The sequence below is a fragment of the Manacus candei genome, unplaced genomic scaffold (genome assembly GCF_025592945.1).
Source record: "Manacus candei isolate 608988 ecotype Guabito, Panama unplaced genomic scaffold, ASM2559294v1 h1tg000050l, whole genome shotgun sequence".
NCBI classification, from domain to species: Eukaryota; Metazoa; Chordata; class Aves; order Passeriformes; family Pipridae; genus Manacus; species Manacus candei.
In genome coordinates this window covers 22,999,645-23,025,353 of record NW_026138098.1, presented here as the reverse complement: position 1 = coordinate 23,025,353, position 25,709 = coordinate 22,999,645, and the positions used below count along the sequence as shown (strand labels likewise).

The 25,709-nt window shown below is 38.0% G+C and overlaps 1 protein-coding gene across 1 annotated transcript in view; it reads right to left on the bottom strand.

Annotated features, from left to right (window-relative positions):
- The window catches only part of LRMDA (leucine rich melanocyte differentiation associated), a 643,835-nt gene extending 621,239 nt beyond the window's left edge, over positions 1-22,596 (bottom strand). Inside the window, exons 1-2 of the mRNA XM_051801025.1 lie at positions 21,177-22,596; positions 16,727-16,827 (exon numbers count right to left, since the gene is read on the bottom strand). Of these exons, the coding sequence (XP_051656985.1) occupies positions 16,727-16,827; positions 21,177-21,206 (131 nt within the window). The 5' untranslated portion in view covers positions 21,207-22,596. The remainder of the gene's footprint in view (positions 1-16,726; positions 16,828-21,176) is intronic.
- Between the last annotated feature and the right edge of the window lie 3,113 nt (positions 22,597-25,709).

The window sequence follows — 25,709 nt, the reverse complement described above, 5'->3', positions numbered from 1 at the left end:
TCACATGGGATGCCTGCTGCCATGCACCAGATGTGAGTAGGAAAAAGAAAGCAGCCAATGTATGATATTAAAAACCAGTGCAGTTTCAAATATTTTAAACATGATGTCAAGTGCATTCAACAGGTCTACAAATGCACTACATTAGCCTAAATTTAGTAGGTGATAATTGAAATCAGAGATCCAGTCGTTACCACTGACATGTTTCTAAATACTACCCAATAAATTTTTGTCTGTTTCAGACTCCCTATGACAGCTGGCAGTTGGGAGGGGAATCACCAAAAGGGTATGTGCACACACACATACAATGTCTCTGTAGTTAAATTCCAGTATCTTCCCTTTCTAGAGCTAATTTAACAGTGACAACACAGTGACAGTGACACATGCTCCTACAGCTGAATTCTACAAGCCAAATGTTTTCTCTGGTCTCTTCTTGGCATGCAACAGGACGGTAACTTAACCAGCTCCAACCTGGTGCATATGAATTTTCACAAAGAAATTAATTCACTTCTTTAAGGGAGACCAGATCTGGTATTCATACTTATTATCTCTTGATTTTTAGTTAGAAAAGGAAGGAAGTCCAACAACAATAGAAGACACAGTCTTAGTCTACATTTTTTTTGTGCTGTTACCATTGTTATTTTTATAATTATATACTGCTGAACCACGAGGGAACAATTATGAGAAAATCTCAATCTATCTGAAGGTAAAGAAATTTCTTCTGTGTCTATAATGCATCCTTTCTTTTTAGTCTCTGCTATATCATCACCTTGCTGATACACCTGCTATCAGATAATACAAAGTGCAGCCAACTAGCACATGAGAATAAACTGTCTCTAGAATCACTACAGATTTGGCAAGTATCAACCATGACTTCTCCAAACATGCAGAAGTGGTTTATGCAAGTTGGTATGAAGAGCTGATAATTACACCTGGCCTGTAAAGTTTATCAAAAAGGCCTCCTCACAACTCAGTTTTGCCACCTGTAAAATGGAGGCAGCGTTGCCTTTCCACTTCTCAAAGGATACTGAACTTCAGAGCACATGATGAAAAACTGCCTGAAAAGATGTAACACCACCAGCAGCATGGCTTTTGACTGGAAACTTAAACATCTACTTAGAACTAGTGAAGGCTGGGAATGGAAGAACAAGATGGGAATGGAAGAACAAGACTTTCACTAAAAACTTACAGTCATCCAAGGCTCACAAACCAAGCAGCAAATACCTCTTAATTTCATGGATGTTATTTTAAAATATTGTCTAGCAAAATGAATTCCAAAGAAATTTGAACCTCCTTCTCTCTTACTATTCTATTTTATAGGAAATCTACTTACAAAGTAGCAATATTTCTATCCAAATAGTTAAAATAAAAGGAAGCTGCATGCTACTCATTCTTAGCTTGTTAGACCTCAAGACACAGAAGACCCATAGAAGCAAGCACCTATTAGAAGTATCCAACTCTGTTACGGTTATCAATAGTTAAAACTAAATCAACAATCACCATTAACCGTGGGTTGAAGTAAAAGAGCCAGAAGGTACCTTGGAGATAAACAGAGTTGTCAAAGACAGCTCTCAAACAAAATTTGAGAGCCCCACATTCAGTGGTGGGGAGGGAGAACATTAGTTTGATATTTTTTCTGCTGCTCAAATAGTCACTAGAAGCAAGTTTAAAAAAAAAAAAAGAAATAAAAAAAGAGGACCAATGACCATTCTACCTGTATTAAGTAGTATCATAACTGAGAATTTCTAAGATTTACCATATTAACAAATATTTCTAAGATTTACCAATTATTTGCATTCTATTTCAAATGCAAAAAACAAGTAATTTTAAAATTAACACTTTTAACAAACTGTTGTTCAGGAACATCTATCTTGAAACTTCAAGTCAGCTAGCCTCACTACAGATCACGAGTTAGTCCTTCACCAGATTTTGTCAACATAGTCCTCAAAACCCCTGGAGTTCAGACAAGGTCATTTAGAACCCAAGTGACTGGTCATTTTGGAAGGACGGGGTTACCTGTAGCACTTAGAGCACAGGGTTGTAAGAACTGCTGAAGATGAATGTGATGATCTATCTCTCTTATGATTTTTGATACAAAGTAAAAAGTAAACTGGCAGCCTTTTAGGACATTTCAATTCTATTCCCCCTTTCCACCTCATCCATTAAAACATTTTCCTCCTATTTCTTTTGCTATCTGATATTAAAAAGTCATTTATTGCAATAAAGGGGTTTAGTGATTTGGGAGTAACTCTTGTACACTGTACACTCTCTAGACACCCTGAAACTATGTTAATAATTTTCTTCCTATTAATTGTCTCATCAACTCACAGCTGGCTATGCTTTTTATTTCATTATGTTATTCATCAATCTAAAATAGAACTATAACAGAAAAAGAAATTGGAAAGGAGCAATTTCAATATTTCAAAACAGATGCAAATCAATGCCAGAGATGCTACACAGCATATTTTTATTGAGACAATTCTATACATGTTTGAAAAATGAACTTGTAATAAACTCATATCCTATGAAGGTATGTTTTTCCTTCCATCTTATGAGCTAATTATGCCAACACAACATAACGTTTTCCTAAATGCCTTATAAACTGACCCAGTTACTCAGAAAGTATTATTTTTAAATTGATGTGATAGATGCAAACTGGAACGTTCGGATTTCAATTCTGGCACCAATTCCCGGATCCCCTTCCCAAGTAATTTAAGGACTTCCTCCCGATAGTTTTTCATATTCTTTTAACTGACATTTTATCTTTATACAGTATCTCAGCAGAATGAACATGCACTAAAACAATGACAGCCCTTCTTTGGCTGTCATCTCTCATTCTGGCAAAGACAGATGTCTTACACTGGCTTATGCCAATAATAGAGCCGACAAAAAACAACAGAGACTACCTGCCTCTGATGTAAAGGCACCAATTCACATTTGTGACACTCATTTGTCAATTAACAGATTTCTTCCATTGTTGACACATGGGACTTAAAAGATGTGGGCTAGAATGTGATGAATTAAAAAAGACAGATGAGTAAGCTATGAGCTGCAAAGTAATACTATAATGTGCTTTAGATAGGAATATCAACTGACACCCCTGACAGGCCATACAAGGTTTTATTTCATTTTGCTCTGTATCTAGGCTTCATACTTTGTCTTCTTTGTTCTCTTTTCATCAAGCTCCTAACATCTCATTCTGACAGCCAGAGACATTTAAGGCACTTTCGTTTCAAATGCAAGTTAGCATACTTGATTTGTCATTAAAATGCAAAACGATTGCCATTGCAGGTAAATGTAGGTATACTTAAAAGGTTGTATCTGCAAAGTAAAAGCTGAAATGGTTTCTGCCTGCTTTGCTTAACTCTTTCACCAGCTTCAGAGTTTTTCTAAGGCAAATGTTACCACGCTGTAATAGAAGTGTAGCAGCACCTGCAGTTTGATACAGACTACATTTTAGTATATTTAAATAACAAGAAATCTTGAAGTTACCATGTCAAGCACAGAGAGGTACAAGTCAAGTCTACACATGGAACCTTAGTACGATTCACAGAAGAATCTGAATAGAGTCTATCATGTAAAGCTTTCTGAGGTCAAAGCTCTCACCTACATAGACACCAATGAGGAAAAGAAGGGGGAGGTTTGTTTGACTGTTTTTAATATACTAGTTGTGGTTCTGTCAGCCGGGATCACCAGAGGGAATTTCAACAGCAATTTACTTTCTCTTTCAATGATCATTTAAAGAGATGTGAAGGCCTTAAAATAAATAAATAAATAAATACATACATACATACATAAAGTCCCCTATAGCAAAAGACAAGTATAGATTTAAAAACACAGTGGAAAAATAGACTTGCACAGAATGGGAATAACTAAGCACCTGGCTTTCTACATACATGCAGAGATATGAATGCACTGTATAATATGAATAAGGATATTTCTATTCAACTGAATAGATTCAAACATCAAGGATCTCAGCTGTGTTCAGCATATAAAATCTAGTGAAAATAAATATCTATTTTTTCTGCAAGTGGTTTGAAAAGCAGCAGTATAATTTGAGTAAATTTTCTTGACACAGAGGCAAGTTTATTTGATTTTAGGTACTTAGAGATGAACCTTTATCATAAGTTTGTACCTATGCATCTTTTTTGCAGACTTTCTTGTGCTTTTTTACTACAGAAAAAAGAGGGGGTGAATAGGGTTTCACCCTCACTAGAGTGCAGAAGCATTTTTCCCTTTTTTTTTTCCCTATGAATGAGAGTTGTATGGAAATTTGCAGTCAGGCAGTCATTCAGAAAATCTGATTTAGTTTATGACCTCATAGTGCATTAACAAAAGGCAGAGAACCCAAAACATTTGATACTTCTGTGTATAGAATGAAGCTTACTGACCAATTCTGACACAACTCTGCCTACTGCTAATATGTATCTGCTACAAAACAGGAATTATTTATTCATTTGAGGTAATATGATAGTAAGAAGCTATGCTGTAAATACAAATATCAACTTCATAACTAACAGCTACCTTGGCAGGTTTCTAGTGCTACTTTTTCCACCCACGTTAGTCTTATCCGCATCCAGTGCACTTCTGTCCCCACAGAGAAAGAAAATGGGAAAAACAAAAAAGTGCGAGACTACTTTAAAGCTGACTTCACTCTCTCATTTAGGTTTTAAAATACTAGGGCTACAGCAACCAAAATTTTCATATGCTATATTAAAATACACAAAGAAACAGCTGCCCATTCACTTTTAGCTCAATACAGTCATTTGTCCTCTCTTCCTCCATTTACCAATTACTAGGAAGTGAGGTAAAACCTACAGTAAGGCATTAATGTCCTGAATTTTAGAAACTTCTTTTCTGTTTCTTGATCATTTAACTGCAGGTGAGCCTCTCTTTTCAAACCACCTGTGGTTGCAATGACCAGAGCCTGTAATTCAGTGGCAAAGTAGTGGCCCATATTCAATGGGTCAAGATGGATTCTCATTAGAGGTACGTCCACATTTCAAGAGCCCTGTTATTAGTGGTAGTAACAGACCATTTGATATGGCTTATTTAAAGGAAGCCAAAGAATTGACAGTGAAAGACACTGAACTGCCCTCTGACATTCCCCACTTAGGCTGGAAGATAATTTACTAATTGTGCACCTGGTAGAACTAGAACCAATACTGTCTATGAATAGCTGAGCTTGCTAAATCTGGCGGCTGTGTTACAAAGCAACACAGTGAACAAACGAGAGACCATTTGCAAGAAAGGAAGAACCTCATGTTGCACCTGCACCCAAATCTCTCAGTAGCACCTTCAGCAGCCTTCTACTGATTTAAGGAGCTGGAGGCAGTGGGGAGGAAAAGAAGGAACAGAGTAAGGGAAGAAAGTAAACTGGACATAGCCTCTCACTTAGTTGGCTAGATTCCATTTCTCAGAAAAAATTGACCATTTTTTCCCAAAGCCATTCCACCACAATCACCTTCACACATGACTGTTTCTGAGCTATTCCAAAGTGCTTCACTATCCAAGATAGAGAGTGTATTAAATGCAAGATAATAGGTAGAAATACAAAGTGCTCAAATCCTTGAGCAGCTGTGATTTTAACATTCACATACTGGACTGTCATATTATCTTAACATAACTGAGTTGGAAGCAGAGTTTTCTGAATATTCAATATACTGTTAATCCTTGGCATGTCTAGAACATCTTTCCTTCAGCCTTTAAGGGCTTTAGAATAATCAGTACACTTTATCACTTACGTAATTAGGTCAAGTTTTCCTCTTCTCTCTCCAGCTAAAAGGCCTAGAAAGTCCTAGGAGTCTGACACAGCATCCTCATCCAGTGTTTCTGTGGCCATGTGGCCTTGCAGAGTCATGGCACTTCAGCAAGTCTTGGACCTTACCCATCTCAAACGGTTCGAGGACAATTCCTTGCACTTTAAAAGATTTTACTCTCAGGACACAAAATAAGTTTTTAGCATTTGGTAAAAGAAATGAGACAAAAATAGATGTACAGAAACCTCATATCCCCGTCAACAAAATAAAACTTTACTAGCCATATCCTGGTCATAAAAAGTTGTTTTCTCGCTCTAGGTAGGTGACTGGATGCTTGCAAATACCCAAAGACTTAAAATTAAAATATACTGGTCTTGAAATAATGAAAATAAAATTTGAAAACTCATTATGAATAAATATTTAAACTAAAACTAAATAAGCCACTTAAGCTGCCACAAGTACACACCTCTCTTATAAAGAATACATACCAAATTTGATCTTCAAACTAATGGTTGGAAATTACGATTTTAAAAGGTGACTAAATATTGGTAATAGGTATTTTTTCTGTTAAATCCATAAACTGAGTTCCCTATCAACAGGTCTGATCACAGACTAATATTTTAAAGAAATGGTAACTCACATCTCTGAGTGTAAAAACATTGAGCACTGTGATATCTTTCCATTGGGCATATTCACAAGGAAAAAACAGCAGCAGTCAGCCCATCTACCAAATGGGAAATGCAAAGTTGACTCACAAAATAGGAGCCATATTTTCAATACCATTAAGTATATTTTAACTATATCTATTCCACATCTTTTAACACTCAGAAAAGCAAGTATTGAAAAATGGTGCTTCCTGCAAATTCAAAAATAAAGGACTGAGCAATTGCACTCAAAGTGGTTGCATCAGTGCAATACATGAACCAGAGGAGAGAACTGAGCATTTAAAAGCTTCATACTAAAAAAAAACCCAAAACAATCAGAAAATAGCCCACAACTTTTTAAACTCTTCTGTTAGTTTTACAAAAATAAAAAATTAAGTTTGGAGTTGACAAGTAATAAGCCAAACTTTCACTTTAGTCTTCAGTGCAACAATATCAACTATCTACCAATACAGCTCCTATACCAACTGTACAGGAAAAACAGCAGAGACTTAAACACCTGAAATAAACCTCTTGGCCCAATTTGCAAGAGCCCATCACCTTCCCTGAGTTTTGGACAGATTACAAACTATCCCCTAACATTAGACATTTTGCCCCTCTTATTTGTGTTCTTTTAAAAGTGATTTCTAAAGTCTCTCACCACAGAAAGGTTTCCTACAAATATGAGCAATGAGGATGGTTGTATTTTACAAAACACATTCATTGCTACCACTTATGGACTCAGCAGGTAAATTAAGATAAAAATGGAAAATAAGTTATTAAGAAAGGAAATGATCTTCCATCTCTACCAGTGAGCAACTCACTCAGTCAAGCATGGTCAAAAATAAAGGCCAGGAGAAACACAACAAAAATATAAATAAAAATCATGAAACTTCGATGATTGCTAGCATTAGTTCATGGGTAAAGCTTGCAACTGAGCTATAACACTGCATTAACCATGACCTTAAAGACAGTATAATTATTGTATAGCATGTCTGGTTTGACATGCTGGCTCCTGAGCCTGAGAAAAATACAGGGCCCTTTTGCACTTCTGTGCTGCTCATTCTTTATGCTTGCACGAACTGGGGACTGTCTTTTTAAGCTGAAAAATCATCTCCGAGATAATTTATGTTAAGATGATTTATGTAAAATGCAAGATCTCAAAAATGGCACAAACCACACAAGACCACATAAAACAAACAAGTGATGCATAAACAGAAGCTTCATAAGCATTTCCCTGCGAAATGCCAAGTAGCCCTTTGTACCATGACCACTCAGCAGGCTTCTTCAACACTGAAGGACAGAGACCCTTCTTGGCAATTGGAATCAGCAAAACTAGTCAAGTTCTTTACATCTGCAACTAGATGCTGAGAATGTTTTATGTTGCATTAAGGAGAGAAGAAGATACCTTTCAACCAAACAGAGAGGAAAAGACAGACAATAACTCCAGGTTTAATGCAGGTTCTTCCCTTCAGTCAAGCTCCTTATCCTCAGACAACAGTTTTTTCTGCAGTCCTTCGCTCTTGTTTCACAACAGCAGTGGTGAGGAAATACTGTTTTAGAGTGAAAGAGATTAAGGAAGTCAGAAAGCAAGCATGGTCCACCTGACTATTGTACTTAACACATGCTCTTTATCGTGCCCTTTTCCTTAATCCCCAATACTCTTAAAAAAAAAATACTTCTCAGCCTTAAAATCCAGATAACCATAGATCACGCAGGAGCAGCCACTAAGATATTATTTGCAATCTATTGACATTATTTCAAGCTAAAACAAGTGCATCAAACTATTTCTCTTCCAAAGGCAAATACTTTCCATAGATTGTGATAGTCTTCCTTTTAATAGTCAACTGATTTTTTCTCTATCTAACATTGATTCCTGTTATTCAGTACAGAATACAACACAAAAACCAATTTTTGTTTAAGACTGATTAAAATTTTCACAAGAGGAGCTGGTTTGACTGTGCCAGTGAATTAAGCCCTCTGGGTACCCAAAGAACAAGTGCAGATTGTGCGAATTTAGCCTTCATCCATCTCATACAGGAAATCACATCAAGAAAAAGCAGTTCACCCCCTCCACATTAAAACACAAAGAAAATTGTGTGATGCAAACACCAGTTCACTGGGAAATGCTCTGCCTCAGTCAAAAGCTCTTATCAACAGCCTTGAGTCAATGGATGCTTAATAAGAAATCTGATCTCTGTCCAAGTCCAAGTTTGTCACTCAGCTTTGTTCAGAACTACAGATTTCACCTTTACTCATAATTGCACCAGACCCTTACAGACAGATATCACCAAAGAAACAACTTTGACCATCCATCACAGCAATATTCACCAGCTACATTCAAGGATGTAACAATTCAAGCTCACAACTTCATTTTACTTCATGTCAAATTGTGAAGTTTGTTTAACATTTTTACCAGACTTCAGCCTCTAGAAATGCTCACAAAAATTCTCCACTACACAGTGTGAACACACACTGACCCCCCAGCCAAAGGTTCAGGTGACATTCTGCCCAATTCTACCATGTGATACTCTCTCAAGACAACTCCTTCCACAATGTTAAGCCTTCTTGAGAAAAGTAGAACAGAAAAAAATCTTAGGTTCTGATCTGTCAGATACAGTAAATCAAGGGATAATGGCCAGCATGGGGGGTCAGAGGTATATATACTACAGTGTTTTCACAGTCTGTTAGTGACTATGTGGTCATAAAAAGTCAAGGATCAATGGAAAAAAGGAGAGGCTGCTGGGACTAAAGAAGATAACAGCCATCCGTAGAAGACTGAAATACAACAACTTATATTCCAAGTTCACCCTGACATAATACTGAGTTTGGAGAAATAACTTTTCCATCAAAAAAGCAGCTTCTATCCTTGGCACAGTATGCCTAAATTGGTGAGATATTTAAATACATACCATAACCCATTAATTTGATAATTTTAATATCAGTCATTGACTGGTCCCCTTCATATCAACAATAAACTAATGACTGCAAATAAGACACACCAGGAAAATATACATCACAAAATTACACACAGACAATACTTTGTAGTGGCAAATATTCTATAGTCACATTTAAAGCTGACACAATAACAGAACACAGGCATGGCTATTGTATGTGAGACAAGGTATATCTTAGTAGTATTTCTTAGTATTTTTGAAGATATAAAGTGTGAAAAAAAGTTTTCCTTATACATTACCCAGATCATATCCGGTTCCTGGTGAAATGCCACTTTTAAAATGGGAGAGGCATGGTGGGAGGAAAAAGGAGGGGAAGAAGAGAACAAGGAGTAGATTTAGTTTTGTCTATCAACTATCAAAAGTAGAGACAATATTTGAAGTCCATAATTCTTTTTGCTACTGGTAATAGTCTCCTATTTTTCCAACAGATATACATCTATAGAACTTTACCTCATACAACTTTCTAGGTATTACCTATGGAGAAACAGAACCTATTATCACACTTGTCTTCAGTCCACCTAGTAGACTATTTCACATTTATTTTAATAGAAAAATAATTATGCATCAGGTAGTCCACAGTGATTAATAAACATGTAAGACTTCAACTGAAAGATCATTATAATCTATAGATTTTAAATAATTTCAATGAATCCTTGTGTATAAATATTTCATTTAGCAAAATGATTCTAGGAACTGAATTGCTTCTAAAGAATGACCACCCTTAGCAGTGTTAGTGTACGTGTATTTTCAGACATTCATAATATTTCAACATTATTTAAAAAACAGCATCTTGTGCTTAATGTAGGACATCCCTTTAAGGGAAAACTTTAAGTACCCACCTCAAAATGCAATCCTACTCATTTGAACTTGATACATTACTGCAATAGTAGAAGAAAAATTATCGAGAACTTATACATTTCAGAGAGCTTAGCTGTGGAAAACATTATCTCTTTGTTGAAGTCTCTATATACAATTCCATTTACCTTGAAAAAGTGAACTATTTCAAGTATAAAATTTACAAACATTTGTAAACCACTGTTTTCTTAGAGTAAGAAAGAAATCTCAGCTACTAATAAACATCTTCTTTTAAAAAGGCAATACAAAATCTTCAATACTTAAACATATTCATTCTCTTTTCACGTAGAAAACTGTGGTCATGCCTGATAGAAAATAAAAAAACAAGGCAAGTGAAAAACATTAACAGCATAGCTTCAATACACTTATTTCAGACAAGATACCATAAATCATCTTGAAACAAAACAGGCAATTATAATGTGCACAAATGTTATGATATTATGCGTCTCTACTGGTCCAATAGTTTAAATTATTGAAACTGATGGTTGAACAAGGGCATATTGTTTCAACACACTTGGATTACACAAACGATTCAAATTCTTCCTTTAGGTCTCCAGTGCTTTGCAGATCTCTCTAATGTCAATAAACAGGTAGATAGATGTTTCTTAGATAATTCAGGCCACATCTAAGGGGATTAAAATATATGACCAAAATTTCTCTAGCGTTGTCTTTTGTAAACAATCATGTGGTTTTCTTCCCTTCAATACTGTAAGAAGCATCTGAAATTAAAGCAAGTACATACATCTCCCTTCAAAGCATTCAGTGAGAACAGAACAGCTCCTTTCTCCTTCTAACCACTATCCCATATTTCAATCCTCCTCACCTCAGTGTAAAGGAAACAGGAGTGAGAGCCATAAGACAGAATCATTTCAAAACACAATTAGCTATTTGTAAACACTCTTTTTCCTGCAGAAAATCTGCAACTGTTAGTTGCAAGAAAAAGCAGCACGTAAGGTAAATCAATTAGCTTGCTAATTTCTCACCCTCATTCATTTAGCTCTGCACTGTATTTGTCGTAATTGACTATAATTATGTTAATTACCAACTCCAGCATAATTACTATATTTATTGTCATTGAGCACACTACGTACCCAAAGCAAAGCTGGCATTTGTCGGGCATCAAAAAAATAAATAAATAAAACCACACAACTGTCAGGAGGGGTTTCTCTGAAAACCGGCTGATATACCTTCAGCAAATGAAAGGGCAAAAGAGATTTCATGCAATGCTAGTTTGAAAGCATCGGTTCATTAAGGATATTAATTTTCTGATAACTACACATTTAAGCATGACACACTGGAGCAGTATCTACAGGATTTAGCAATTATTAATGCGTGACAGTTTCAAATGCTAAGTGAATCAATTAAACAGCAGCATTCACAATTTGAGAAGAGATAACTGCTTCATAACTGCCTAAGACTACAATTTTCACATGACAAAAAAAGGCCATTCAGGCTCCTTCAAAACCTGACAGGTCAAGAAAGAAGTTTGAAACAAAAGCACCTTATAACCATCATCTCTCCTCTTTACTTGTCAGATCAACTTTGCTAGTGTCTCCGCTGAAATGGCATCACCATGCCAGCTGCCACAAGGTGATTTTTCATGTCTTGTCAAAGAAATCTTTTATTCTATTTGCTCTGCATTAACATGTTACATTTATTGATCAAGCCCTTTCTGCAGCCACAGCAGGGCACTGTGCTCTTATGCCTAAGGGGGCTTTGATGTCCTGGTGACATTCTAGACCAAATAATGCACATACTAAATGGATTTAATGCAGAAATGTGTTTGTGCATGACAGCTACATTAATAACAGCCCCTCATACTGATAAATATGCAATTGCTACGATTAAGAGTTACCCAATTATGGTGAAAATATTTTTCTACCTTATAAATAAAACCATCAAAAAGTTTTAACAATAGTGCATTTTCTTCAACATTTTAAAATGCTATAAAGATGAGTCTAAAGGCTGTAAAAAATGTCATGCTTTGTTTTGAATTTTGGTTTTTATTTCCCTCTCTCTTTTGTTGTTCATCTTTCTGTTCTGCGTATCTTATTGCTGCACAGACTGGGAAGGTGGCAAGAAAAAAAAAAGCCTCTCTTTTCACATACTCAACTCACAAAGAGGAACGTGCCCTGTAAAAACTGAAGCCCATTTTCAGGCTGCCACTTGCATATTCCCCCAGGCAAGAAACCAGTAGGCAGAAGAGAGAAACAACAATCTCAAGTCCACAGAGAGGATATTACAAAGGCTCAGCCTCACGAAAGTCACGGAGGAACATTGCAGATTAGGACGAAAGTCACGGAGGAACATTGCAGATTAGGATTATAGTTCAAGGGGATGTTTTCATATATACACCTTCTTCATCGGAGAGTGGAAATTATGCACAAGCACATACTGTGCAAATTATTCATGCTCCTAGTAGAAATAATCTGCACCCTAGGGAGAGGGAAGAGATACTTGTATCTCTATGAGCACAATTATTGGATTAATCCTTCCTCATCGGTCAAGATTAAAGATTCACTCTCACCTCATAGCTTAGACCCAGAAGAAACCTCTGTAAGGAAAAGGAGAACAACTCACATGTTTAAAACTACTGAGGATAAAATTACAAATGGACTTCTCTGTGAATTGAACCGTAGATGTTATTCATAAAAGCATGGCACCTATTTATACAAAACCACTGATATCAAGTTATTCAAGCACTGCAGTGCATTTAGCCTTTAATATGAAAAGAAAAATTTGGTACAAATAAAGTTATCTAGGACAAGTAAAAAAAGCTTTGAATAGGTTCTGGGTTGTTTGGGTTTTTTTCTTCCCACCAGATAGCATGATGCATCTAAAAAAAGTCTTTGTATTTCATCAAAATCTCTACTCTCTACCTACATTACATCCTTCCTACTCACTTATTGCTTTCTTTCCTTCACCAGTGACTACTACTTACCTTCTTTTTTAATGAAATCTTTAACTTTCTATGATCAATGAACAATAGTTTTTTATACCCTCTTGAATGCTTTACAGCAAAGTCTCCCAGTAACACCAACACATCAGTGACTTTTCTTCCCATAGTCTATGCCTTCATTAAATGGGACTTGGGGAATACTTTCCACGTATTATGAAAGGACTGTTATCAGGGACAGCTATCAAATACAGTTGCCATGAGACACTCAGGAGCAGATTCCCAAAGCAAAACACGTCTGCTCCTGAAACATGCCTTATTGAAAATATACAATTGTAAATTGTTCACTTCTAAAATGGCTGAAAATCACCACCAACATCACATCAAAAGAGCTGCTACAACTCAGGCCATTATGACCACACCAGTAAAGCTGCAGAATAATAGCATTTAGGTTGAAAGGGGCATCTAGAGGTCTTCTAGTCCAATTCCCTGTATAGAGCAGGGGGACTTCAAAGTTAGATCAGGCTGCTTGGGGCTTTGTCCAGTTGCACTCTGAATAGCACCCAGGATGGAGATTCCACAGCCTCTCTGGGCACCTCTTCCACTCAACCTTCCCCATCGTGGTTGGAAATTCCCTTGCAGCAGCCTGTGACAACTGCCTCTCGTTCTTTTGCTGTACATCTGACAAGAGTTTGGCTCCATCTTCTTCAAAACCCCCCTTTAGTCCCAAAAGGAAACAAAAGACATAAGAAAGTATTTAAACAACATCTGTAAGGGAAACAGCACGAGAAGAAAAAATTCACAAGTGGACTATAGTTGTCTGGGGTTGAAGGGTTTCTGTCTCTCGGGGATGTAAACAGCACACAATCCAGTAGCACCATATCTTGCTGATCACAGCCAGCATCTTTTAAGTAAACACTAGTTTCTTCCACTGCCTCGTACACAACAAATTGCTGTTACTCCTCCTTTTTCCCAACATGCCCATAAGTTCCCTTTTGCCATTCACCTCTATCTTTCCTTTCCCTCACAGGGAAAAGGGGAGACACATAGCTATTGCAACACGTAACAGTCCCTTTGGCTGCTAGAAGAAAGAGCTGGATCCATGTACTGCTGAGGGTAATCAAGAAGAGACACTAGTTCTAGGAAAAAGGCAAACAAGAAAGAAAATTCTTTTTAAAAGCAAATTTTCATGATTATATGTATCAAGTGTTGTTATTAGATTTACCACATCTGATGCAAAGAGAATATGGCATCTACACAAGCCCTAAGTTTTGTTTTATGCAGAGGAAGGGGCTCTAGCCTGGGAAGAACTCTGAAGTCAGAAAAAAAACTGGCGAAAAATATATGTTTTCCTCTGTATTAAACTGTCAGCTCAAAAGAACTAATTACAACCCTCCCCTCCTTTTTTTTCTATGTATATATTACAATCAGAAAGAAAATAATCAGAGAAATCTAAGTAAAAAAACACCATACTAAGAACATTTGGTCGTCCTTTTTCCTTTCAATGAACACACACACTCTCATCTAATAATAAATCATATTATAATGAAAATTAACATATTTACTGCAAATAATATTGTGCAAAAAAAGTCTACTATTCTCTTCATTTTTTCATTTTTGATCACCCTTGGACTTCTTCATTCAACTTTAGCTTTTACCAACAGATAAGTTGCAATAGAAAATCAAACTCCTTTTAAAAGCAACATTAAGTGTAGGCGTTAAGATTCTCAGCATACTAAACTAAACTTTTCAAATTAGGCATTCGCTGATAAAAATCATAAAACTCATTGCTATACTACAGCACTGTCAGATTTTTCAAGCAATAATACTTGTTTAAAGAAGATGACACTGCTTACACTCACTTCAACAGCTGCCCAAGGCATTCTTCTATATTGACATTCATTTAAGGTTATAACACTTATTCTATATCTTATCTGACTTTCTCTATAATATGCAGGCACAGGGCTTATATATGAGTGCAGACCAGACTGAACAGCTACTATACCATAAATACTTCATTCTTAGTTTTTATATGCTTAGTATATCTATCACTGCTTAAATAAAAAACCATTACACAGCTAGCTCTCATCAAATTTAATATTAGGTTCCCAAAGCTAAAAAAAAAAAAAAAAAAGGTGAAAAAAATAATACACTTCTCCTCTTTCCCCAAATCTGATTTCTGGTCTTAAAATACTTTCACAGATTTACAACTGTAAGCTATCCTACATCACAAGCTGATTGTTCTCCCCCAAACCTCAATAAAACCAAATTATATCCCTTCTGAAAAATAGGCTAAGTGATACTGTTTTAGGCAGAGAAGGAAAGAAGAGATTTCAGAACTATAGCACCAATTGAGCCCTCCAAGAAAACATGATCAGAGTTTTAAAGTGGTATTTTACATCTAAATTAATGTTATTATTTTACTTTATGAAATAAATTCAGAGGAACTGTTCTTCAAATCATGCATTAAATGAAAGAAACACTTTTTTTTCCTCCAGAAATGTAAAGAAAGAGCAGTCTTGTTGATGACATGCTAAATCTAAATACACATACAGATCTTGAACTATCTTCATGACAAAATGAAAAAAAAGCCCATTCAATCCCCTCCCCCAGCAAAACTATCTCTTCTGATAACAGTTTCCACAGGTTCAGAGTCATCATCCAGAAGTATAAGACAATAAACCACAGATTTAGTGCCTCCTTTGCTCTGCTACATCTTGCATGTAGGAATCAGTCCTTCAGAGTTGACAGTGACTCAGGATAACATTTTTGAGTGTTAAGTAAGTTAAAACCAGTGTTTGTTCCCTCTAGGAAAACAAGGCACCAGCACACTACCTGTCTTACCCCTCACAAGCAGATTCTAAGCTTACCCTCAATAAAATAAAAGGAAAACTCAAATGAGTCCAACCCTACCAGCAAAAAACTATGTTTTTTTTCTTAAATAGAAGATTACACTCCAATCCTTTCTCCCTACTTACCTGCAGATTTTCCAACCTGAAAAATACACTGCTGAACCTCTCACTGACTCTCTCACAAGGATTAAATGAAAAACAATACTGTAAAAACTAAGAGGAATACAACAGAATTCTATATCAATCCATATATTTAAATAATTAGAAGGAATTACAAATTCTAACTGCACTTAGCTTTAGCATTTAACTATGTAGCTGCCCAAAAATAAAATCATAGAACAAAATACACCATCTAGGAAAACAGTATTATAAACCATTTATGATAGTAACCTGAGATCTATAAATTAAAAAAAGAGTGAGATAAGCACATAATTACTTGTAGTTTGGTTAAGAAAAATTCACTTTTGATCCCATTCTTCACTTCTTCAGGTAATAATGCTTATTTTCCGTTTTGAGCAGAGAACAAACCACAGGCTCCTCATTGGGCATCACTTATGTTAACACAATTAATTTTCACACTCACCTGGCTATTTGTGTTCCAAGTGTGCAAGAAAAGGAGACAAACATTACCCATAAAACAGTGTTTTCCACTTGATAACAACTAAATCTACTTGACATACGTATATGTTTCTACTTTGAAAAAAAAGGTATTCTATTTTAGGAGTTGGCATCCCATATTGCACTTGAAAATCTATATATTGCCACATACCTTAACAAGTTGAAGCTAAGATCTAGCCTTTTTGCCATATGTCCATATTTTCGTCCTAGGAATTCTGGAATTTCTTCACAGTCTTGACTAATGTAGGACACCTGAGAATTAGAAGCAGAAAGGAAACATTTCGTAAGTGGATTTAGTTTCCTGTCCAAATTCTGTCTCATTGATACAATGACAACATGCAATACCATGAATATTCATTACAGCTTTAAGCTACCTAAGTTTTACTGCTATAAAATCTATTACAATCTCATTTTCCCATTGATACCTTCAACTTAATATTTATTACATCTATAGTCTTATGTACAATGCTTTGTCTCCTTTCAGGTAAAAATAATTTGATTATAAAAATCACCTTTCTTCAATTTCGCTGTTAATATTTTGATCTAACATTTCTTTCTATTACCATTCTGATACACTCCAGAAGAAATTTGTTAGAAGGATCAGAAGCCATCCAAAGGATATTACAGTTTGGCTCTCCATATACAACACACTAAAAGACTGTTTTGTAAAGTTTGGTGCAGAAATACCTAAGCAGTGTACTGTCAATCCACTCTCATAACCATTCCCTGAGAAGATTATTATTCCCAGTAACATACCAGGGACAGAGCAAGAGGGCTGCCCACAATCTGAAAAACAAAGCATGCAGCTTTTTTTCAGACAGTCATGTAACTCTCAAAGATTTCTGGCTTCAACACCTATGTTCAGATCACATTTCTCATTACACCCAAAATACTCCTAAATGTCTTTTCTCTTTTTCATACCAGGCCATCTAACCAACCTTTAGCAAACATAGGAAGAATTACTGGTAACAAAAAAAAACCAGTCTACTCAGATTTTTTTGTTTGGTTGGGGTTTATTTACTTTTTTTAGCCAGGATTGAGTGACAATATTTCCAGAAAAAACATAAACAACAAAACACCTGAATTTTTCTATTCTTTCTGCTGTACTGTTTTAGAAGTCATGGGTTTGATTTCTTCAAAGAAACCCCACAAAGCCTGTCAAACCTATTGTCAAGAACTCCATACACCTATATTGGCTCATTGTCTCAGTGTTGAAAACACCGACATTTCAGATTTTGTGCTACAGAAATCTTGGTTGCCCTTACTGGTAACTTACTAGTTAAGTGAACTTCACCACTGTATTAGACCACTACCTATATGATATTGTTATTATCTCCATATTTAATATAAAGTCAATTTAAACACCATATTCCACTGGTCTAAAACATGTTAGATGAAAAATATGCAAAAAAGAGTCCATTAGATTTTGTTTTCATAGTATTTCACCTTCTGTTAAAATAGAGACTCCTCTGCAGAACAGACTGACAGTATGCACTTTGGCAAGTCATCCTGGTCTCTTACACTCTAAAAATTATTGCAATCTGATAACACTGTATGGCATCCCATTTAATTAATTTTGTTCAATAACTTCAACAGATAAAGCTGACAACAATGAAATAATTTTTACGAGCAGAAAACAGGTAGCTTGAAGCTCAGTTTAACAACTTCTTCCCCTTGTTAAATCATACCTTGTCTTGCAATATATTCTCCTAGCAGACATACAGATGACTTTAGCAAATATAAGGACAAAAGGGAAAGGAACTGTTTGGGGTAATTGGCATCCTATTGGTTTGGATATAACAGAAAATGTTTTGCAGAATTTATTGAATTAAATATGTGGGGGTTTTCCTCCAGTCTACATCCAAGATAAATTTCAATGCATTTTACAGCACACACAAAGGTATGCATAAAAGAATTGCTTCATTCTTCACTGAATGGTAGATTTCTTTAAATTAATGCTTGCAAACCCTTCAAAAGTCATCATGTTAACAGTAGAATAATTTTTTGGATTAAGCATTTGTTTCAATGTAACATGTTGAAAAAGAAATGACTAAAATATGATGCCTACTAACACTAGGAGTGCAAGACCACCTTAAGCAACTACAAACATAGCAGGAGCACAGACAACTTTGCTTCTGACCCAGGGAAGAGTGGTGGAGAAGGAGCCAGGGACTCCGGACTGCATTCCCACTGCTTCAGAAACTTACCTGGCCATAAAATCTCTACCTCCACAAGGACAGAAGCTGAAGAAAAAGGTTCAAACAAATGTGTTTTGGAGCATGGAAGAGGCAAAATACATAAAATGTTGCAAAGCTTCAGCCTTGGAACTGTTATAATATACATATATACATTTACATAACTGGTAAAAACAGATTATTCACAGGCATATCTGCAGATGACATATGGTTATCATGACCTTTTAACACTCAGGCTTTTTAAAAGGGATTTTACTTCCATAGAGTTCAGTTCAGCACATTCACAGTACAAACACATTTTTCAATTTAAAACAACTATATTTATTTTTCCAGAAAATACACAAAGGGCATTTGACTTTATATTTCTATAGCCCACATACATGAATTTGCTTCAGATACCCAACAGCCCTCTTTATGGCAAGAACAGCAGCAACTGCCAGCAATTAAATACATGATAAACCTTTTTGAACAAGTTTTCCCCACTTTTTAGTATTTGAACAGTGTTGATATAAAACAAGACTTCAGTAGTCTGGACAAGAAAAGAACATTTCTTCATTTTTGTTCTTTCAGTTCAAAATCATTTACTCGGGAAACAACAAAACGTACATAATTCAGTATTCTTCCTTTTGCATCCATCTCAAATACCCTCAAAATGAGGATGAGCTTTCAAGTACATATCCAGATATGTCATTACAGAGATGAGAGCAAGCAAACTTCTCCCACGACTCCAGCTCTTTGGCTGCACGGCACATCAGCAACAGCAGATTTCTTAGGTTTTTCTATACCAGTCACAGAACATCACATAGCATTAGAAACTGGATGTAGAGGTCTCCATTGCCTAATTCTCCAACACAAATATAGTACAGGTTGGTCACAGTCAATCATTCTTATTACTGGTGCCCTGTTCAATATCCCACTGAAATGTTCAGAAAGTTTCCCACAAAGCCCAGCATCAGATAGGCTATGGACATCTCAGATACTCTTGCAGACTCTTCAACACACTGTATGCAATTCCGGAAAAAAATAAGTTTTTACAAAATATTTAGAACATAAGTTAACCAGTCAACAGCAGTTGCACCTCTCTTCTGCTCTACTTTCAGAGGATATTACCATTTAATCTCTGAAATCATTTTACAATGACACTCATTGAGTAACCTCTTCAAGGAATGTCAGCAAAAAGTCATGTATGAACTCTCAATACTGCATATTCTCTTCTACTGAGGGAAATTACATGTGGAGAATATTTCCAGTCAGCTGAGCATTATATTTTACTCTATGCTGCTAGAAGATTGTATGGTAGGCACATAGCCAAATTAAGGGGCTAAAGGCATGCCCAAGGGAAGAAGGTAGAGTGTTACTCAGTGCCACAGTGCACCACAGAGACCACAGGAACCGTTTCCTGCAGCATCTGCAAAATTAGCCAATTGCCTTCATAGCACACACATATTTACATGAATTCCATACAGAATAGTGACCAGATTAAAGAAGCAACTAGATGGGCTGCACCTTGGCTTTAATGGCAAGCCATTTTCAAAAAGAAGACAAGCTTCATTTATTCGGGGGGGGGGGGGGGAGCAGTGAGAATAAATAATCTGCTAATATTAGCCAAAGGTTCAGCAGTAATGTCACCAATTTTTAACCAGAAAATTTTTCAGTAGCCACGTAAGCCACTGGGTATAGGCCAGCAGGATGTGTTTTAATTTCCAACTTCTCTCTAACCGAAACGAAACGTACACAGTGCTTACTCTCAGAAGGAACAACACTTAGCAGACCTCAGTCCTTCCCCTTCAGCGTTTTCCCGCAGCCCATTCCGGGCCCGAGAGAGCACGTGGGGCTCACCCCGGAGCACGACGCGCTCCCGGCGCGCCGGGCCCCGCTCCGGCTGCACCGCACACCTCGCAGGGGAGTGAAGGGCGGTCAGAGCCGCGCTGCTGCCCCAGCACAGCCCAGGAACGCGCCTGTTGCACGGCGGCAGCAAAAGTGGCAAAGCGGCACTGCCCCGTCACCGACACGGCGGTGCTTCGCTATCTCCCAGCTCTGAGAAAGCACCGCCGGGGCACATCCCCCCCAGCCCGCGGGGCTCTGAGCACAACCCCGGGGCCACCCGGCGCTGGCGGGGGCAGGGGCGGCTTCTCGGCCCCTTCCCTTCGGCGGCCTCGGGCCAGCGCGGCTGCGAAGGGGCGATACCTGCGGGGGTCCCTGGCGCGGTGCTACGAGAGCTTGGAAACCAACTCGCCTCTGCCCTTGCGAGACCGAGCACCCCCCTCCTCCCCGCGGGACCGCAGAGCGCCGGGAAACGGCGCGGAGTTGGAGCAGCCGCCCCCCGTGCCGGGGGCGGGGACGCGCCGGGCGGGGCGGGCTGCCCCGGCAGGTGGGGCCGCCGCCGCACCAGCTGCGGACACTTACTTGGGCTCCGCTCACCACGACCCCTGCCATGGCTGCGGGGCGGCCGGGGCTCGGCGGGCTCGGGGCCGGGCGCGCCGCTCCCTGCAGCAGTCAGCTGACGCGGGCGGAAGCGCGGCCGGGCCGGGGGCGGTGGCAGCGCCAGCGCCGGGCTCCCGCCGCCTCCTGCGGCCGCGCGGGGGGCGCAGCGCCCGCCCCGGGCAGCACCGGGGCCTCCAGCGCGGGGCCGACAGGCGAGAGCGTGGGGCGAGGGTCTGTGTGTCCAGGCCCCAGGCGTCCCTGTCCGGCAGCCGCTCCGGGCCCCGCTGTGACATCCTGCCTAGAACGCCAGTCCAAAGCGGCGCACAACCGACCGCCGCGCCTCACGGCATCACAGGGTCACTTGGGCTGCAAGAGACCTCTGAGACCATCCAGTCCAGCCTGTGACCAAACACCAGCATGTCAACTGGACCATGGCAGTTAATGACACGTCCAGTCTTTCTTAAACACCTCCAGGGACAGTGACTCCACCACCTCCCTGGGCAGCCCATTCCAATGCCCAATCACCCTTTATGTGAAGAAATTCCTCCACATAAACCTCTCCTGCTGCAGCTTGAGGCCATGTCCTCTTGTCCTGTCGGTGGTTGCCTGGGAGAAGAGGCCAACCCCCACCTGGGCACAGCCTCCTTCCAGGGAATTGTAGAGAGTGATAAGAGCCCCCCTGAGCCTCCTTTCCTCCAGGCTCCTTCAGCAGCTCCTCATAAGACTTGTGCTCCAGACCCCTTCACCAGCTTCTCTGCCCTTCTCAGCACTGGGCTGGGACCGAACGCTGGGCTGTGACAGTCGTGGAGTAGGCCCTGGGAAGAAGGGACAGAAATCACTGATCTGTGACACCGACAGAGGAATTGGGGCTTGGATTTCATTTCCCATAAAGAGCTAGATGACTTGGAGGATTATCTGGACCAGCTTTCCACCTACTAAGCAGCCCGTTAATTCACAGCATAAAGCATAACTTACCTTTTTAAGAGACGTATGTCACTGCTAAAGCAACACCTGCAGAAAAAAAAAAAAAAAACATGCTATTTACAGGAGAGATCCACATCCTCATAGCAATATTTTTTTGTCTATAGAATACAGAGTAATTTGTGTGGAAACCAGAAATACCTTTGGATTTATCAGAAAAGGCTGTCAAACTAGTCTTTCCAGGACACAAGGATTTACTAATTAAATTAATGGCCTGTTGGTAGGTTATCACTGTTTGGGCAGACATGGAAGTTGAAGGTTTTCTGTAATAACTTCATGTGAGACTTTTAAAGATACTTAGGTTTCCCAGGCTTGGATCCTAAATCCTATTAGTCATCTACCTACCTCTTCAGCTGCCTAAGCACCTTTAAAAATCTGGCTCATCTTTCCCCTTTATTGCTAATATAGCATAACTCACTCTTGCTGAAAGCAGAAGCACATGCTGTGAGGGGAAATACATTTCAGGAGGATATGTATTCCTCACTGCAAACCACTTCCTAGAGTTTATTCAGCAATACAGCAGAAACTAATGCTGTACTTGCTGCTCTGCCTCTTACTATCAAGAGAATAAATTCTTGATAGTGCTGTGGCACTACACGTTCTCTACAGCCATCCCTCCTTTTCTGGTGACTGTGGGACAGGAAACACAGAGGAAATAGCTGAGGAAAAATCATTTTGTATCACTTTTTCCTCCCTGTTATTTTAATGTATTGCATTAAAAATGTCAATGGACCAGCATATAAAAATCAAAATACAGTCAATAAACAAATCACTGCAATGCTTTGTGTGGATCTAATTTTCCCTGTATCATGTAAGACAGAGAAGAATCAAACCCTTCAGCCACAACAAATAAGATGATCCTACACTGATGAATAAAAGTTCTGTTTCTCTAAGTAAGAGTTTTCCATCAAGGCATACTTGCTGGTTCAGGTCATCACTCAGCATGCTTCAAACAATCAGCGCCTTTATTTATCTATTAGATTATATAGCAAATAACATATGCCAAGGAAAACAAGTACTATGTGAACTGTAAATTTAAACAAAAGCAATATATTTTCATCTTTCTGACTCTATTTCTTTTTATCTCTTTTTTAGTTACAAGCATGTGGTTCCCACCAGATTGAACACATACAGATCAAGGCTTGAAGTAACCCTCTACTATAGTTTGCTGTATTTGTCTTAATGGAGTGAATTCAGTTCAATACTACACTCCTGTAAAATTGGAATAACTATATTGAAAACAATTTAGCACATCATTATCTATATTATTAGGATTAATTTTAGTAGAGTGTTGGCTGTCACTTCAGAGATATCTATGAAGAAAAAAATCCCTGCCTGAATAGTTTACAAAATAGCCCACACAAATAATAACAGGTCTGGTTTATTTTTTTTTCCCAGCTTCTTACATTGCCAATTGCATTAACCTGCCATTGATCCTCCTACTTACCAGGCAAGACCATGTCTAGAGGGAAAAGTTGCAGGTGCTGCTCCCTAAACTGGGTGACTTAAATTGACTTTATCATCTCTTCAATCAGTTGAGCTGAATTTTGTAAATTACAAAACAACTTAAGGAGGTGGCAAACTGTTTTAAGTGCATCTGGCTTATAATCATTCTTTTGAAACCTGTTCAACATTTTCTTGTACAGACATGGCCTAGATTGTTATCTGCCATGGATAAATAATAGAGCCAAGTCCCATAGTGTGTAACAAACAGGGAGTGCTACCGACCGCAGTGACAAAATGGGACTGTTATATTGTACAGGAAGGGAAAAAACAAAACTCCCTAGAACAGAGGAAAGAAGAGAGATGACTGTCTTGTTATGATGCTTCCCCAGACTTTGAAAACTTACATCTCAAAAATCCTAATTGTGCTGCCAGTTTCCCACAGGATGACTGGAGAATTTCTCAAACATTGTGTTTTTTAAAGTCTGCTTTATACCTTAATTTCTAAGCACCCACCACCTGCACGTATTTTTCAAAGGGAATGAAAACTCACAGCTGCAACTGTCTACCACTGAAGGACTATTTTGTAACATCTAATCTGAAATTGTAACAAAGTTATAACATAGTCTCAGATTTCAGACTTATGAGTCAATGCACTCATTAGTTTATGCCTCATGTTGTTATGAAGCTAAAACACATTACAGTACTATATAAATACAGGAGGACTTCTTTAGCTTTTGAGCCTGCTGATCATCAGTGTCACTTTATAGCACAGATTCTAGATCGATGTGAGTCTGCCTCTGGCTTTAGAACGTTTTTCACCCCCCCCCATATATATTTGTTCCTTTGAGCATCCCAAAACACTGCTTTCTTGAGTCCTGGTCCCACACAACCTGCATCATCTGAAGGTTTTATTTACTTTAACAGAGCTGTCTATATGAGGAAAGCTTCAAAGGACTAAGTTTATACTTATAGAATATACTTTTGCTGGTGGTTCCTTGGAAGCTGAAAGTTTTGTGAGGGTTCTTCATAGAGATTAAAATAATTTATATGACTGTTGGGCTTAGCTGACCTTTGAAATGTCTTTTTTACAGTGTATTTACACAGAAAATATAAAAATCACTTGTTTATTTAAATAATCAGTTTCACTGCACAGTTAAAAGCAGAAGGTGACACTTCTGTATGGGCCCTTCAAATATGATTGCCTAAGATTTTTAGTAGAGTATTGCCAAAACTGCTTGACATATGAGTTATACACAGACAAAACCAACATAGACTTTAAAAAAAAAAAACATAGCTTATTGAGTTACACTAATATACTTGGTACATTTTTTTATACACACACATACCACATATATATGCAGACCTGTTCTTTGAACAAGGAGCATTATATGTTCAAAATAATACCTGTAAACCAGCCTCCAGACAACTGGGATGCAATGACTGTGGTAGATACCCATCGGATCTGCCACTTATTTCCAAGTTCTTCATATAATAACAGTGCTTTATGTAATTTTAGTAGTCATTAGCTTAAAATGTGTACATAGCAACAATTATGAAATCTCATTGACTAACTGATTAAAATAATTAGCTAATACATACCAGTAAATATGGCATAGCACCAAGCACCAAATGAATTCTATAATTTCATATAAAGCCTATGTATACAAGCATTTTCCTATCCTAAAAGAACACTGATCGTTTATAAGAGGAAATAATAGCAATCCTGAATGTTTTATTAACTGAAAGTTATAAAAATATTTCAGACTGAGTTAATCAAAATGGTCTGTTTTCCAGCTTGCAGCACACTATGACTTTATGCCTGCATGTGCACAAATACAATTATCTTATATTTCAGAGTAAGTAAAAAAAACTATTGTCCTCTTAAAAAAAAAAAACAACCCACACATATATAATTTCTCCTGACAAAATTGTGTGTTTGAACAAACTGCATTTTCTGAAGCAAAAGATTTCAGAAAAAAAATCCTAGCCAAGTCACAGAATTCTTCCAACTTGACCGTCAGAAATCTTGGCTCAGAGTTTACCCATACGACTCATTTTGTTAATGCTCACAATGAAAATATTGTCTCA